The following is a 17936-nucleotide window of genomic DNA, read 5'->3' on the forward strand; positions in this document are numbered from 1 at the left end:
AGTGTTGTTGCATGTGCGCCTGCTTGTCTGTGTATGTATGTGTGTGCATTTCTCATACACACATAGGCCTACTATATAGTAGACAGAGGCATACACAAAAATCCTGACAAAACATAACAAAAAAAGGAAAAATAACGTCTATCCTAATGCAGATCTTAGAGATGCACACACACACACACACACACACACACACACACACACACAAACACACACACATATGTATACACACAAAAACCTTGACCAGGAAGACAGGAGAAGGCAAGGAGCCACAGTTTGAGCTTCCTGCTGTGAGGGGTCATGACCCCTATCAGACTCTGTGTCAGTCTGCCTATTGTGCCCAGGGTAGAGCGCAAACACACACACACATACACACACGCAATGCTATAACTTACATGGTCTCCATGACGATGGTGGGGGCGACAGTAAGGCGGCAGGATGGCGCTGTATTGACTGCTGGGGTGCTCTGATGAGAGGACCTGATCTAATCATCATAATACATTCACTGTATCTGAGCAAGATCTGCAGGTGTAGACGCGTTATATGATTATGAAGTGTATTTACAGCTGTGAAAAGTGGATCACGACAACATGCAATCAAAGTAATATATGCAAAAGAGTTAGTTTGTATTTTGTGTTATAAAGCACTGTATAAATTACTATGATTTGACTTATATTCATTTGAGGAATGGTTATTACAAATTAAATGTGTTTTGTATTTCTACTTGTTATTCTATATGTAACTTTCACAGTACAGGATAAAGTAAAATCCAGTTCTAGATGAAATCCAGATCAGACAGACAGACAGGCTTCCAAAAAACAAAAGATAAATTAGGTTTTATTTGAAATTTTTTGAGCTTTTGAAAAGTGTTGAAAGCAGTCAAACTATGGGTGAATGTAAGTTTGTGTGTGTGTGTGTGTGTGTGTGTGTGTGTGTGTGTGTGTGTGTGTGTGTGTGTGTGTGTGTGTGTGTGTGTGTGTGTGTGTGTCTGTTGTGTCTGTGTGTCTGTGTGTCTGTGTGTGTGTGGTATATGGAGGGAGTGATGACGGGGTTCTCTGCCATTGACTTTGACCATCAAAGCCAAATGAAGACAAGAGCTACAATGGCCATAGTGGTAATTAACTGAGGTAACACATGTTTGTATTTCTCTTACGATTAACAAGTTGCACTGTAAGTCTGGTACAACCCTGATAATAGAATGCCATTCAATTTAAAATTTTATATTTTTAAACCATATCTATTAGTGCATATATACAACGCGAGTAATAAAACCTTGAGGGTCAACATGGGAAGTTGCCCTTTTTTTTTAAATGAAACAAATATCAACAAACTCCTCTTCATGGAACAAATTTGGCCTGATTTCTGTCAAGAATTGTACTGCTGCTGTTACAGTAAACTTTGAAATAGCCAAATTCAGAGGGACTGGCTTCAGTTTCATATCAGATTCCACATACTTGTCCTAAGTTCTCCTTGTCCCAATCCTAATCAGTGTCAATGATGTTTGACCACATCATACCTCTTTCTTTTCTATCCTGCTGGCGACTAATCTAGTCCACTCTAGTAAGCTCTTTATTACACTTTAGCGTTGGCTGTATCTTACAATGGGGCACAGAGATCCAGCACATACAAATTTCTCTGTAAGAGCGAGTTGTCAGTGGAAAAGTGGGAATTCAGACTCTGTGTTGTCCTCACAAAATAGTCTGCAGTTAAAGGATACAAAACACACCTACACAGGGATGAAGAAGTTGCAGGGTTTGTATTATACAACACTTGCAGGTAAACCTTATCCCACCTCAGAGAATGTGTATCTGCTGCCCCCTTTTGATGAGTAAATGTATGACAGTCTTTGACTCAGGCCGATATGGTGTTCCACATTAGAGTGTGGCATCTAGTGGACAGCACAGAAACAGGTGAATATGACTATGGTTATACTTGTCTGTCTTTGTATGAAAGAGAGTGACTTTATTTGTTTTTATATTTATTTTGTGTTTCTTTCCCTGTAAAGCAGCCTTGGGCCTTGAAAGGTGCTATAAAAATCCAAGTTATTATCATTATTATTACTTGTGTGTGTTTGTGCATGTGTGATACCTTCTACTTTCTTTATTCGAAGTCTGTCTGTCATGTTTGGGATAAAGACAAAACCTTGATGTACTGCTGTTTTTTAGATTCTTAAATCTCCACTTTGGTCCCCTTGGATATATCTTAAAAGGACTCTTACTGTAAGACAGAAGTACACTTGAATGTAGTGCTGCAGACAATCATTTTGTCAATCACTGTGGATGATCCAGCCCAAATTTTAGATTTTCAAAAGTAATTGGACACTTGGCTACAAGGCTACATGCTTCTTGGGCAGCTCTGTGTCATTTCAACGTTAGGTCATGCGCAAAAAAGGTCACATGGCTCAGAGTTGACTGAGGGTTTAGAGTTGTTTTAGATTAAGCTCAAGTAAACATGCCACAGCTGGGAGTCAGTTTGGGCATTTAGGGAGGGGCAAATGTGCACCACTGCAAAGGACGGGGGTCATTGGATTTATAAAAATCCTATAGCTGTACTCTAAATACTTGTTTAGTCATCAGTTTTTGAAGTTTGCCCTCAGAGCTAAATTTCATCATTTCGCCAATCGCTTATTATTTCTTGATTGGGTTGAAATTTGTACAGAACATCCAAGAAACCTTAAGGATACCTTGCAACATGTATTCATGTAAATAGTTGTTGCTTAATGTTTTTACTCAAATAAACATCTTTAATAGTCAAAAAAAAAAAAACTCAACTAGTTTTCACTTTCTTGCAACAAATCTTAATTCTGTGTGGTATTCTGCAGTTCTATCACATCTAAACGTTATTTGGTCCTGCAAATCTTTCTAAGAATAGCTTCAGAGCTGAAGAAGCACTTTATTTACTCTTTATATTTTCCCAAGAAGGGTTTTCTATCTCTTTGTAACAGTAAATGTAGCAAATGTAAATAATACATTATAATGTCCATATAATCATATCTGTTTGCACGCCATGGATTCAGAAACAGAAAAAAAGGTAGAAAGAGTGGCCTTGTTAAAGCCGCCAGTCATTAAGTTCTGCACTTCGAAGAGTGCACATTATTTTCAAGCATATTTTGAGTCAACCATGGCCCAAATATGTGCCTGGTCTAATGTGGGCCGGATCACCAAAAAAGACTCTTCATCTGCCCCGGAGCTGGCCCAGTTCTGGCCTGGACTAAAAAAAAAAGGATCTGCACCGGTGTTTGCCCGTTGTGCCAAAGGACACCGGTCCACGTCCGTTGTGCGGATCTGGTCCAGAGTTTTTGGCGGAACTGGGCCGGATTCCAGTCCAAATAATTTTTGCTAGCTGGGTTAATTGCTTTTATATACAATCTATACTTATATCACCATATCACAGGTTTCATAAGTGAAATTGGACCGACTGTCAAGATAGCTCACCTCCTACTCTTATTCACACTAGTGGAATACATCGTTTGCCACGCTGTAACACCACAAGACCATAATACACCCAATACATTGGGTAATAAAAAGCATTTGGAGAGCGCCGTGGAATAAAACACAAACAAGGAGTGTGAGATATATTAACGATGTAGCTTGTTAAACAGAATTTGAGCAGAACCGGAAGTATGCTGAAGCGTACTACCTTGACCTGCCAGTGAGTTTCCGCCCACCTCTTTCTCTAACCAATGAGCGAAGTCGGCACACCATCCTCCAGGGCCGCTGTAGTTCGCGGGAAACCGGCCGTAATCTGGATACAATAAACATAATTGTACTGAAGATTAAACAACCTCTTTTGATACGACGTCAATGTGTCTAGTACGTTTTAAATAGTCACGGTTACAAACGGCGTTGTGACACAGCTCAAAATCGCCGTCTTTGCAGGACCACTGCCCTGGCTGCTATGCTAACATCCGACGCTCGTTAGCTAGGTTATCACATTGGCTAACAGGAGCACTGCTGCATGCGACTGGACAGAGAAAATACTGCTGACAAGAAAGAGACAAAGGACAGCGGTTGTCAGGCACGAAATAGAATGTTAAAATGAGCTTGTTCAATCTCGACCGTTTTCGTTTCGAGAAGAAGGCAGCGACGGCAACGGACAAAGACCAGGATAGCGGCTCCAAAAGTCCAGAATCTGAGAAGGAGAACAAGCCAGGTAACTAGCAAGTGTTAAAGCTAGCTTACATTGCTGGTAGCCAGATGTGTGAAGCATGCTATCGTTAGCAGTAGTTAAGTAATAGGAGTATTAACACGCTGTCATCAAAACCGTCGTGTTATTATATTTATTATTGAGTGAGGTTATGTGCGTGTAAATGTGCCTGTATGTAGCTGAGCAGTTCGTTTTAATACCTTGATGGCAACATGTCAACACCAATGTTGTGAAGCTAATTAAGAAATGAGGCCATTAGAGCTTTGTGACAAGATTACTCCACTCTTAATACTTCAAGACCAGAATAAGATAACAATTTATATCACAACGTTATCATGAGATCATGTCTATGTATCACCCAGTTGTAGCTCAAGTAGGTGTGGATGGCAAGATACATGATCACTGAGCCCATCACAGTTTCTGGTATGGGTCCCTCCAGGTCCACCGTCTATTATTTCTTCCTTCAGGGGTCTTTGAAGGAGATTAGAGGGATTCCAAATAAAATTATGTAGTGGTGTAATTACACTGTTAATATTGTGTCATCTTTTTAGCATTTTATGGAGGCGTCACTCTCCATATTATCACTATGAATAGAAGAACAGCCCACCCTAAAGCCTCAGTATCAGTAAATCCTGATGGAGACATACTGTACTTTCACAGAGAGGCAGGCAGCACAACATTGACATACATCGTAAAACAAAAGTAGCTGTAAAGTAAGGAAACAAACAAGAAAATATACAAGTCCATCCTGGTCAGCTTGTCTCTTGTCATCTATTATTGCTATGAGTGCAGCTGTTAACTTATCATTTTTTTAATCATTTTGTTTTTCAGCTCAGATGAATCCAGTCAAAACTCCATCAAAGTCTCATGCACGAGGAGTGGTTTTTGAGGAAGTCATTACTATTGATTTAGAGGAGGACGAAGGCCTCTCTGAACCAAAGACCAAAATAACATCAACTATGAAATCCAAGCAAGTGTCTGTTTAAATGACAACACTTCCACTTTTTTTCACATCAAGTGGATTCATACTGTTTTACACTCGTCTTGTTTTTCTCCCACAGGAATTCCACAGAGAAATCATCCGAAATTGTGCCATCGGATCATACGGATGATGAGGACAACGAATTGGATGCAAAAATGAACAGACTCCTGGAGATATTTCCTCATTTGACAAGGACACAGCTAGTAGAGGCGAGTTGAGATAAAGCAGAGGCATTGCGGCTTTTCAGCACAGAACACATTAGTTTAAATCTGGATACTGCATTCCAATTTGCATGGTCTGTACTCCAGTGTTTCTTGCCATCAAACAAATCTTGATAGATTTTACTGACTTTACTATAGGCCAGTCAATTTATTGATTTTGCACTGTACAAAGCAACTTCCTCTGTTATGTTTTCAGGTCATTGGAAGCACAACCACAATGGATCAAGCCATATCTATCTGCCTTTTGAGGTTTGGTGATGAGGAAAGTAAGTAATCACTTTTTCTATAAGCACATAATGACAGCCCATCCTCATTTCCACATGAACAAGAGTTAAACACTTTCCCGTGAGGGGTTCTACTATGAGGAAGGCGTATTTTATAGTTGGAGAAAAAACATCAATTACCCACAAAAACACCATAAATATACATTTTAAGGATGAAAAGTTGTTGATTTGTATTCAGTAATGTTGAGCTCATTCTCAGGGCCATAAAGCAAATTCCAAACTTCATGCAAGATGGCATGTCTGAATTTGGTGTTCATTTGGAAAAAAGTAAGAAACATTTCCAAATGTGGGAAAACTGCTGCTTTTACTGCAACATTTGAAAATATTTCTTCAGTCAGGAGTTGTTTTGAGAACACTGATTATTTTATCTTTTCAGCCACAAATCAAGGCAAGAAGAGAAAGTTGGATGGATCCAGCAGTTCTCAAGGCAGTGGTGACAGTCAACCCAGCAAGAAGAAGAGACCATCAATAGTAGTAAGCATGATGGACCTGCACAAGCACTGCATAAGGATGATTGTGTGCTTAGGGTGATCATATAAACATTCAGTGTGACTGAAATCTTGCGAGCTGATGATAGAAGGTTTGGAGGAGGCCTAGATGTATTAGGCAGAACCGTTTATTGAAGCTTGAAGTTAACAAGTGTAATGCCACCCAATTCTGAAGAATTCCTTCATGGTGAACCGTATTTATTTTTATGCCACGTCACACTTAGTACATGTTCAAGTGAGGTTATTCTTCCTGGAACCACATCACATCCATTCATGTGCAAAGACTAACTGGTACCTAATTCTAACATTAAGTCACCTTTACCTAGGTAATGTCCTTTTCAGAGAAGATGGGTGTAAATCATGACCATTAGGGGTATTATGGTTATTCACATGTCTTCCCTTATCTCAGGGGTTGTGCTGGACCTTTGTGACTATGGTCATTTCCAATGGAGAGTAGGCATCTTAACATTAACAGCTATATAACAATGAAACACTGCTGACAGTAAGGGACCTGTGTGACCTGTGGAGAAATGTGGCCTAATACTGCATGGAGACCTACAGACCTAATATTAAGTGGAAAAACACCTAAAGAGGGAAAAATTCCATGACAGATTCCCTCTTTTCTATAGTGAGATCAGCACGAACTAACCTAACTAACCCAGGGTCAGGGCAGAGAAATCGTCACACCTACTTACAACAAATCAATCACAGTATTTATATAATGATGAATAATTAAGTAAATCACAACTAACAAAGTCCAATAATTGAAAATGTTATATATTGAATCACTGAGTCAATTTGAAATCCCCCATGATGCCCCAGTCTGCCACCAGTAAATCCAAACATCTAACTAGAGTACATAGAGTACATAATATTAATACTATGCATATGATTGGAAAACACTTAACACATATAACTAAAGACATGCATAAGATTTTTTTTTATCATTGTACTAAAATATAAGAGGAACTATCATTATTATATCTGCAAAGAATTATTAAGTTAGCAATGCACATCTAAGTAGTTTATTTAAGACTTTTTCACCTTTTTTTTTTTTCTTGAAAAGATCTCTGATGATGAAGGTAAAGACGGTAAAGAACCAAGCTGGGAGAAGCAGGAGGCCATGGTGAGAAAACTGCAGAAAAAGTTTCCTGACCAGGACAAAGAGGTGAAGACACACAGACACATGGTTCCAGTCTGTAACACATTTAGCCTTTTTTTTTTTTTTCTTTTTTTTTTTTTAGATTAATTTGAGTCCAATCTGATTCTACCTTCCCAAACTGTATATAATCAACATAACATGACAACTGTACTCTCTCGGTCACTGAGCCTATGAGTTTGTGATGTTATATGATACAGTATAATGTGATGTTCCACAAGTCCAGAGTAAGGAAAAGGTATTACTCCCCTTTCAGTTTATCCTTGCAGAGTAACAATTGCGTCACAGCTAAAAAAAACAAAAAACAAACTCAGAGCACATTCAGCATTCATTACAACTCAAGCACTACTAAAGCCGTCTTTCCATTTACTACAGAAAGCAAATTGTAAGTAGATTCTACAAAATACCCCCCGAAAATAGTCTTTACTGTATTCAACAGAACTGCAGAGAGGAGGAAAGTGGAAAGTGTTTACAGTGTATCACCTGTAAACACTGCCATCATAACCTTAATTGTGAATGACTAAATTATTCAGTAAATGAATGACTATGTAGGCAGTGTTGAGATGATGTGATTTGCTGCATGAAAACATCCAAACTTCATTATCAACCAGTAAACATAGGCACTGAGGATAACACAGTGAACCGCGAATCATTCCGAAACACAGTTGTCATCCTGTCATATTTATAAACCATCTGCCTTATCTTTCATTTGAAGCAAAAACCAATGATGATCTTAGTTCATCATCTGCTTTACAGCTACTTGCAATGATGAGTTATCCTAGGGTGATTTTCTAAGATGATTTTGCGAGGCTGTTTTCTGGAAACTGAGTAGTCTGTGTTTTAGTTGTGACTATTGCTGACGTCTGTCTTGTTGTAGGAGCTGCGGCTGGTGCTGCAGGAACACGACTGGAATGTTGAGGACGCCCTGCAGGTTCTGCAGATGTTCTCAGACCCAGGTGTGAGCACAACAGCTGTCATCTGAATCTAGCCATCTTTTCATTTACTTGATGTATATACATACTTTTAACTTTCATGTTGCCAGCTGATTCTGATGCTGATTCAAGCTGTGTTTTTTTTCTGTTGTCAGATAATACCAGCTTCAGCTCACCTGAGTCAGAAGAAAAGAAATCCAGGAAATCAAAGAGCAAAGACAAGTCAGGCAGGGACCACAAAGAGTTGAAGCGCCCCAAAGATCGTGCAGAAAGTCAAAGTGATCGTAAGGATTCTAAAGACCACAGAACTGTTAGTGAAACAAAGGGAGACAGTACAGATGATACAGAAGGTACAAAGGACAGTGAAGACTCTTCAGACTCAGATGACAACAGAGGTTCCAAACAAAGAATTAGTGCATGGCCTAAACGTTCTGATTCAGTGTCTTCATCCTCCTCTGTCAAGGAAACAACTACCTACTCCTCACTGAAGTCACCCTCCTCTTCCTCTGCTGCCCAGATGCTGTCCAGATTTGCCAGTGGGACCAGTATAGCTAAGAAGCAGGCAGCAGAGAGAAAGAGAAAGGCACGTGCCTCAGATGAACATGTTAGCTCTGAGGGGGAAAGTGATGATGAAGAGGACACAGTTAGCAGTGAGTTTGAGGACTCTGACGATGAGCTGGACTGTAATAGCGGCATGACAGAAATCAAGAAGGAGATACTCACCTTCTTCCAGGATGCCTCTATAGATGAGCTGTCGCTGATCGCTGGGTGTTCTGTTAAGAAGGCCCAGAAAATTGTGGAACTGAGACCCTATGATAGCTGGAAAAGCCTGGTGAGAGAGTGTTTCTAAACAAATACATCAAATAGACGTCATGCAGGTGATTGCTTTATGTCAGTTTGCACATGGTATTAATGGTGATAGGTGAACAACAAAGAATAGCAGTACAGCAGTCAGTACAGCAGTCACAGACTGAAATCGTCTAACCAAACACCTGTAAAATGACTTTCCCCTGTGTAGTGATAAGACATTCCTTACAATCTATTGAATAGCAGAACTCTTCACCTCCTGATATATCTCATCTCATGCTCTCTTTTGTTTTCCATACATCTGTCTGTTATCATTGAGTAAATGTTTAAGCACAAAACAACAATAGGGCAGTTCAATATTTAATATCTTTGTATAAACCAAACAGAATGATAAGGTAGTGTTGTTAACACATTTTTTATGTGTGTTTGGTTTTATAAGGTTTTTTTAGAACCATTTAGAGTCACACATAGATATAGACTAAACCTGACAAGGCAGGACTGTCTGCTTCTTAATGCAGTGAAACCGGTGAAGTAATTCAGTGATTGATAAATTATTACATGATGTGGCAGTGATCAGGGACTAAATGATTCATCAGAGTACTTCCCAACAGGTTGTGCAGTCACAATGAGTGGGTGTTAAATTGTAATGGTTCTGTCCTTTTCAGGTCGAAGTCTTTCATAAGGAAAATGGACTCTCGGAGAACTTACTGCTGGGCTGCAAACTAGTCCTCAAAGAGCGGAAGGTTGTCCTGGGGCTCATGTCCAAATGTGAGACCATTTCCTCAAAAATGGTAAAGCAGGTCACTGTAGTGACGGAGAAGGGCACAGGGACCATGAAACAGCCCAAAGTACTCAACCACCAGTGAGTAAAATGCACACAGACACACTGAAATTAATCCACAGTCTGCAAATTTGTTAAACTAATAAATATAAAAAATGGGGTGTAATCATATAATTCAGCCAATTCTCTTTAAATAAGCATATAGGTGTCTGTAGATTTTGGATGTTTTCATGTAGTTTTGAAGGCACAACTTGCTCAATAGCATTTTTGGGTTAAGTAGTATTCATCAGTGCTGATGTTACAAGTGTCGTCTTGCTACCATACCCAAAAACATGAGTATACAGAAACATTGTATGAAATGAGAGAGCCCACCTTTCCATGAAATGTATATCCATAGTCTCAAGTTCTGCTCCGAGACTGAATCATAATGATTAATGAAGTGTAACAAGTGATCAAATGGATTGTAAAGAGATGTGCCCACAGATGGAGGATGCATTGTTTTTGAATGCCAGACAGTTTTCTCAGTTTCAAAAGTGTTATTTAGCTAATTAGCTAATTATCAGTATACATGCTAAAACATACTGGGAGTTCTCAAGGTGATTTATGCCCACACAGAAAACTTACTGCTTTCACTGGTGTTACAAGAGTAACAGTTTTGTACATTTGTTTCCATTAATGATGTATTAAACTTATTGGAGACTTCCACTCTGTGTTTTTATAAAAATTAAAGATCCTGTTATTGATTGTCTTTCAGGTTCCAACTGAAACCCTATCAGCTGATTGGTCTAAAGTGGCTGCTGCTTCTGCATGAGCACAAGTTGAGTGGTATCCTCGCTGATGAAATGGTAAGGCAACCAGCTTAGGACCTGTAGGAAGAGGCAAGCCCAAACACAAATGAAAGAGCCTATCTATAAACATGAGTGTTACTGTGTCAGACTCAAAGGGTTCTTTGTGTGGATATATTGCTATCCTGCAGGTGAATAAACAAAGTAGAGAGGAAGAAAGAAACAGAGTAATAGCAGAAGAGAGTTACGTTTGTTGTTTTAGCCCCAAGACGGTGAGAGAAGTGAGAACCTTGATTTTTATAGTTGCTGCGGTGCTGTCTGTCAGGATTTTTGCTGTTTACACTTGTGGTTTGTGATCTAAAACACAGATGTTCAAACATCTTTTTTGTACCTCCACCTGGCTCTTTCTTTAATTCTTTGTATTTGATATCTGACTGACTATATCTCTCCTCTCCTCCTCTTTCACTCGCTTCTTCACTCCTTCCCTCAGGGTTTGGGGAAAACTATCCAGGCCATAGCGTTTCTGGCCCAGCTCTACCAGAATGGAATAGAGGGTCCTCATCTCATCACTGTGCCATCCTCTACACTGGGTAATAGTCTCCACAAATTCACACACTTTGCTACTTTGCTTCATATCAGGTGTTAATGGTTGCTCCACTTCTGCAACTATCAATACAACAAAGCTGCTTTTCTTGTATGAAAGGTGCTATACAATTAAAGCTTATTATTATTGTAAGTTTATTATTATAGTTTCCATAACAGAAAAAGAGTAATGCACTCCTCACCTCACATGTTGCTCTGGTTTATTTAAGATAATTATGATAATTTATGTAACTGCGCATTAATAATGCAGTGTTTAAGTCTGTGTTTTTTGAACTTCTTGGAGCTCTTTTTTTTTTTTTGCTTTTGCTTTTTTGGTGATTCCATCCTCTCTGTCTTTTAGATAACTGGGTCAGAGAGCTGAAGCTGTGGTGTCCAAGTCTCAAAGTTTTAGTCTATTATGGTAAGACTTCTCATTCATCATTTCACATTAAAATCTCATGTTGTGTTCCTTATATGAATTAACCCTGCAACTGACCTTGGAACATGAAGTATTCACAATGATCAAGCATGATCACAGAAAGAGACATCGGGGTTTCCCATACATAGACTTTACTTGGGTGGGCCGAACAGGTATATTTATGGTCCGCCCACGTGTGGTGTTACGTTAGTAGACGCAAACATGGTGGATATTGAACAAGTCAGTTCTCAATTCCAGTCGGTGGCAGTGAAGCTGTTGGCATAGGTAATGAGACAGCTGAGGGAGAGGCAGAAGCAGCAGGTCCCAGTGTGGTTTGAGCAATATGTCACTGCATCTTAAATAGAAAATTAAATTAACACAATGCTGCGTGTTAATTTACAGTACATTCCTGGTATGCTGCCTGCTGTGTGACCATGTGCTAATTTAATTGCCCATTTGTTTATTGCTTGAGCCCTCTGTCACATTGTGATCTCTTTCAAATGAATGAGCTATTGTATGTACATGACCTTAAAGTGTGTGCTCGTATGATCTATACAGGATCTGTGGAGGACCGTCGCTACCTCAGACACGATATCCTCACTGAAAATGTTGACTTCAACGTCATAGTCACCACGTGAGTAAACACACAGACACCCTGCATCATGGTTTATAGATCATTACAGCAAGTGCTACTGGAAGACCAAATTGGTGTCATCTATAAGGGCCATCGAGAGCCTGAAGCAGCTTTTCATGCACAGTTAATCGCTTAGGTTGTGTTTGCTTTGTTTCATAGGTACAACTTGGCCATAGGGAATGATAATGATCGCAGCCTTTTCCGCAAGCTGCGTCTGATGTATGCTGTGTTTGACGAAGGTCACATGCTGAAGAACATGAATGCCCTGCGCTACCGCCACCTTATGGCTATTAATGTTAGTAACCTGTCATTATGTAATGCATTCTCTACCACAACCATCCCACCATGTCTGTGCTGTCTTCATATCTGTCATTGAATTCTTTACCTTCATATCTTCTACATCCAGATGTATTGCTCATAACGGTTTGGGATGTCTGTTTGGCTCTCTCACTCTTTCCCTGAAGGCTCAGCATCGCTTGCTGCTAACAGGAACTCCTTTACAGAACAACCTCTTAGAGCTGATGTCTCTCCTGAACTTCATCATGCCTTCTATGTTCTCCAGCTCCACTACACAGCTTTCCAAAATGTTTTCTATGGTAAGTGTGTGGGTGCATGTGAGACGGGAAGCTCAGTTTGTTTGGACAGACTGTAGCTAACTGTGATTTGCTCATCCTCCCAAGTCAGCTATGTCAAATTTGAATTTGAAATGCTGAAATACAGCTCATATTAATAGCAGCACCCCTGGCACTTGTGAAGCCTGTGAAGAATACACCTTACTTTTGACGTCTTATCTTGATCATATTTCCTGGCCCTCCACTGTCCTTTAGTCTTCTGAAATTATTTGTTTCAAGTGGAAAACAACAACAAAAATGTTTTGACTTGGAAGTTATTATTTTTTATTTTCTTTTTCTTTTGGCCAATCTGATCAAAATGTTTGATGCTCTGTTATGTGTCAGAAATCCCATGAGGAACAGAGCCGTTTTGAAAGGGACCGTATTTCTCAGGCTAAACTCATCATGAAGCCGTTTATCCTCAGAAGAGTCAAGAGTGAGGTGAGTTGATCTGGCAAAATAGCAAATTTGTAAATATTATGTGTTTCAATTATGTTCTAAATGGAAAGCTGGCATTAAAATCTCCCTCTTTTGTGCAACATTTATCATATTTAGTTTTTGCTCAGCCTAAATGTTTTCATTCTGAGGTTATTTATTTGGTTTTTGCATCAGACTGTGTTAAAACTAATATTAATTGAATCCAATGATTTGGTTCTAATTATAAGTTATAATTCGGCGACAAAATATACATTTTGCAGCATTTGTTTCTTATTTCGACCAAAGCGCACATGCAGAAACAATAGATTTCCTTGGGCAGCACCACTGGTTTAATAGTGACAATAACAAGATCATCATTAGTTAAAACCCTGTGTAAGTATTGTGAATAATTAACAGTCTTTCCTATTCCAGGTCCTCAAGCAGTTGCCAGCAAAGGAAGAGATGGTAAAGTTCTGCTCAATGAGTGAGAAACAGCAGGTTCTCTACCAGGCCCTCTTTGAAAAACTCAGGTCTTCCACCAACGGCGAGAGTAAGCCTCATTTAAATGGCTGCACTAACTACTCCCTATTGTCACTGCATTATTTTTGTACAAATAATGAAATGAATTTGTGGTAAGTAATTTGTCATTGCCTTTTCTCTGCAGAGCGTGAGTTGTGTAATGTGATGATGCAGCTGAGGAAGATGGCAAACCATCCACTGCTTCATAGACAGTACTACACCACAGAGAAGCTCAAAGCCATGAGCAAACTCATGCTCAAGGTCAGTCCTACTCCCTGACTGTCTGTTGTCATTTTTGCTCTGTGTAACTAACGCATATTCACTCTAACAGCATTAGTGCCAACTTTGGTCCAACACAAAAAGGCTTTGTTAACATTATACTGTATTCTGCAGAAGCTCTCAGAGACAAATGATTTTTCTGTTTGTCTCTAATTTTTTTCTCCTGGTTCTCGGGGCTTTGGCAGTTGAAATAAAACTTCACAGCCTCTTGTGGATGAAATGAGTATTACAAAAACAATGCTTCTCCACGACCCCCCCCCCCCCCCCTTTTTTTTTTTTTTTTTTTATTACTCTGTTACTTTTTTGGGTTATTTCTCTTCTCCCTCAAGTTAAATGTTTCTATATTTCCATCCTTAGGAGCCAACTCACTTTGATGCAGATGCTGCTCTGATCCAGGAGGACATGGAAGTGATGTCTGACTTTGAGCTACATCGTCTGTGCCAGCAGTACTCCTCCATCAGCTCATACCAGCTTGAAAACAATCTCCTGCTTGACTCTGGGAAATTCCACTACCTCACAGAACTGCTGGCCTCTCTTAGAAACAAGGTATATACAGATGTGCAGAATCATGTCTGTGGTTCATGTAGGAGTAGCGCACACTGCATGGGCAAAGGAGTAAAAGATAATTTAGCATAACTTTTCTTTAATCCCACAGGGAGACAGAGTGGTATTATTCAGTCAGTTCACTATGATGCTGGACATTGTGGAAGTGCTGCTGAAACATCTCAAGTATCGTTACGTGAGACTGGATGGATCTACGCCCATAGCCGACAGGTCAGAGTTGTGTCAGATTCAGTATACTGAAGTCGGATCGACTGTAGCCAATAATTCATATTTATTAATTCAAAATCTTGTAAAAAGGTATTTATCACCTGTACGTCAAACAGCATAAATTATCCTTATTACACATCATCCTTTGTAATGGGACTATTGCACATGCATACATTACATTCATAAAATTATATTAGTTGTTATATAGTTATGTATTAGTTAACCCTAGAGTTTAGCATGTTACTTTGGGGTGAAAATTTCTATGTCACATTGAGAAAAAATGTTCAACTTTGTCAGCATACTGTAAATTATGTCACATGTAATGTCTAAAATTAATTTCTTTGTCCTGCAGGATTGTGTTGATTGATGAGTTCAACACGGACCCTGACATATTTGTGTTCTTGTTGTCGACACGAGCTGGTGGGCTGGGCATCAACCTCACCTCAGCTAATGTTGTCATTCTACATGACATTGACTGCAATCCCTACAATGACAAACAGGCAGAGGACAGGTGTCACCGTGTAGGCCAGACCAAGTAAGATGAAATCTGTTACTAATACTCTTAAGTTTTACCTGATGAGGTCTTGTGATTGCATTTCCGTCTTATTTATCAATTACATAGTTTTATGTGTTTTTTTACCGTAGAGACTAATGTATGTAACATTGCTGTGTGTCAGGACTGTAAAGGTGATTAAGCTGATTAGTAAGGACAGCATTGAGGACTGTATACTGCAGTTGGGCCAGAAGAAGCTGAAGCTGGAGCAGGACATGACTGCCGCTGAACAGGGTGAGGAGATGTATACACACACATATATTTTCTCAAATGCATGCACACCCTGCCCAATAATCACAGTATATTAAGTTCAAAGGTTGGTTACCTTCCAAGTAATTAAGTTACAGGATCATTGCATTGATATCACAAAAAATATTGAATGCTCTATGCAAACTATAAAATTGAAGATAATAATATTGAAAATGAAAGTGTGCGCAATGCATATTTGTGTGTTCTTTAATAGAGCACAGTGAATACGCACATAGTTCTTTGAAATAGATGGGGAGTAGTTACTTCTCCAGTAGCAGCCTTGTGTACATCATGAACACATGAATGATAAATATGTGATAAGTGAGGAATAAACACTTCCAACCTTGCTCTGCTACTTCCAGCTCTGTTAATGAGGGTTAACCACCTCTTCAGGCCTATTTTTAAGGATTTCCTACATTTTAAACCCTGCAGAGAGCAAAAATGAAACATTTCAATATTTGTTGGTGAAAGTCTCATAAATCGCTTTCTAAAAATGAAAAGGTATAAAAATGTAAAAGAAGCATAGTTGATTCAGTACATCCACATATAAAATGTGATGAGGTTTATTTCACACACCAGTGTGAACAAAGTATTTCTCGGTTAACTACACAAAGCTTTTGATAATTAAACATGTAGAGCATTATTATTACAGAAGATTCAAATGTTTTAATTACTATACAACTGTTCAGAGGGTCTCCAAGATTACTGTCACGTTTGTTTCCGGGGCCACATACAGGCAGTAGGTCCAACACTTGAGGGATTGTTGTGGCATGTATTTTAGCCATATCTTGAGGCATGCAGAGTTAAAATTAGTTTACTTGCATTTACCCTAATCTTCTTAATTACAATTACATTACAAATGAAAAACATAAAGCATTGTTTGTTCTTTAGGTGGTGAGGGAACCATACCTGAAGATATGGCATCTTTGCTCAAAGCTTCACTGGGAATGTGATACACAGACTCAAGAAACTGTACAAATACATTTTCGATGGCATTCCTGTGATCCTGGGCAGACTTCAGTGTTCTGACTGAACAAACCACTTTTGCGTCTACACCAGAAAACTACTGAGAACCATATGCTGCCACGAAAGAACGTTGTGATATTGAGATCTGATTGACTGTGTAGCTAGCTGTGCCTAAAACACTATTTTTACATGCACACAGTCCTTGCTCTTACTTTGTCTATGAGGCCAGTATATAAAGGCTAAACAAAAACGTTGCCCTTTAAATATTATGCACTCCACACGTTACGCAGAGATTCCGAGCTGTAGAAACTTGAAAGAATGCGGTGTTAAGAAGTTCAGTCCAAACCGTTATTAATGCAGCATGTGTTGGAGTACACCATCAAACTTGTGATTCTCTGAATATTATGACTGAAAGTATCAAAGTTTAGGTTCACATAACCTATGTGATGTGAATGACGCCTTGTATTATTTACATTTAGATATGTGTACGGTATGCTGGTAAGGACAGTGAGAATGCTGATAAAATATTCAAAATTGTTGTATGGGTATTGTGATTACATACTGAAATAGGTGGTGCACGGAGAATAGTAGATTTTCTTTTGCCATTCTTCCTACCAGACAGTGTCACATCTGGCCTGTCATACTTGCCAGTTTTTCTAAAAAAAAAAAAAATATTTGTTTACATCCAAATATTTTTTACTGCTGCGATCCTCAGCGCTATTTGAACAGCAGCAAGCAGAGCAACTATACTGAAAATGTTACCATTCACATTGATTTCCATAGCTGCCGTTCCTGATCAGTTGCAGTTACATCAAAAATTCAGCCAAGTATCTGGAAGATGATATTCTCTGTCACTGGTAGTGTAGCGTGTTGATTTTCATCCTGATGTCATATGTAAAAGGCTAACACTGTTACCATCAGTGACATTTTTTAGCAGAGATAAATTCAAAATATAACATAGAATGACTTACATAAATATGGTGCTTGAATTGGTTTTTTTTGCTGTTTTTCCTTTTTTAAATATCTTGAGCCAGGTGACAGAAGATGATGGTTTGAGGAAGCAGCTGCTGCATTCATGTACTTTATAAGTGGCTAATGTGTTGTCAGTGTACAAGTGTTAACTGTAAAAGCTTTTACTAGGTCATTTGTATGTTTTTTAGGTTCCCGTTTGAACTGAATAATAAATATTGGAATAAATGTTTGTGTGGTCATGCCTACAGGGGTTCAGCAAGAGGATCCACCAATAGGTTCATGTATTAATTATGATTATTAATTATGATAGACTTAAACCTTTCTAACGCCAGGTATGGCAACAAGGTCTGTTTTATAAATTTCAAATGGGTTTTGACTGAAAT

At 39.0% G+C, this 17936-nt stretch overlaps 1 protein-coding gene across 1 annotated transcript; it reads left to right on the top strand.

Moving 5' to 3' along the window:
• The first annotated feature begins 3734 nt into the window (after positions 1-3734).
• Positions 3735-17884, top strand: smarcad1 (SWI/SNF-related, matrix-associated actin-dependent regulator of chromatin, subfamily a, containing DEAD/H box 1). Its single transcript, XM_022757824.1, has 23 exons — positions 3735-4149; positions 4975-5113; positions 5205-5334; positions 5543-5612; positions 6007-6104; positions 7185-7286; positions 8155-8233; positions 8365-9041; positions 9682-9878; positions 10552-10642; positions 11073-11172; positions 11526-11585; positions 12141-12216; positions 12376-12511; positions 12681-12812; positions 13173-13268; positions 13677-13794; positions 13909-14024; positions 14400-14588; positions 14698-14816; positions 15166-15348; positions 15491-15600; positions 16507-17884. The coding sequence occupies exons 1-23, from the start codon at positions 4035-4037 to the stop codon at positions 16566-16568; spliced, it is 3195 nt and encodes a 1064-aa protein (XP_022613545.1). The 5' UTR covers positions 3735-4034; the 3' UTR covers positions 16569-17884.
• The last annotated feature ends 52 nt before the right edge of the window (positions 17885-17936 follow it).

This window comes from Seriola dumerili, unplaced genomic scaffold, assembly GCF_002260705.1.
Source record: "Seriola dumerili isolate Sdu_G_001 unplaced genomic scaffold, Sdu_1.0 BDQW01000290.1, whole genome shotgun sequence".
Classification (NCBI taxonomy): Eukaryota; Metazoa; Chordata; class Actinopteri; order Carangiformes; family Carangidae; genus Seriola; species Seriola dumerili.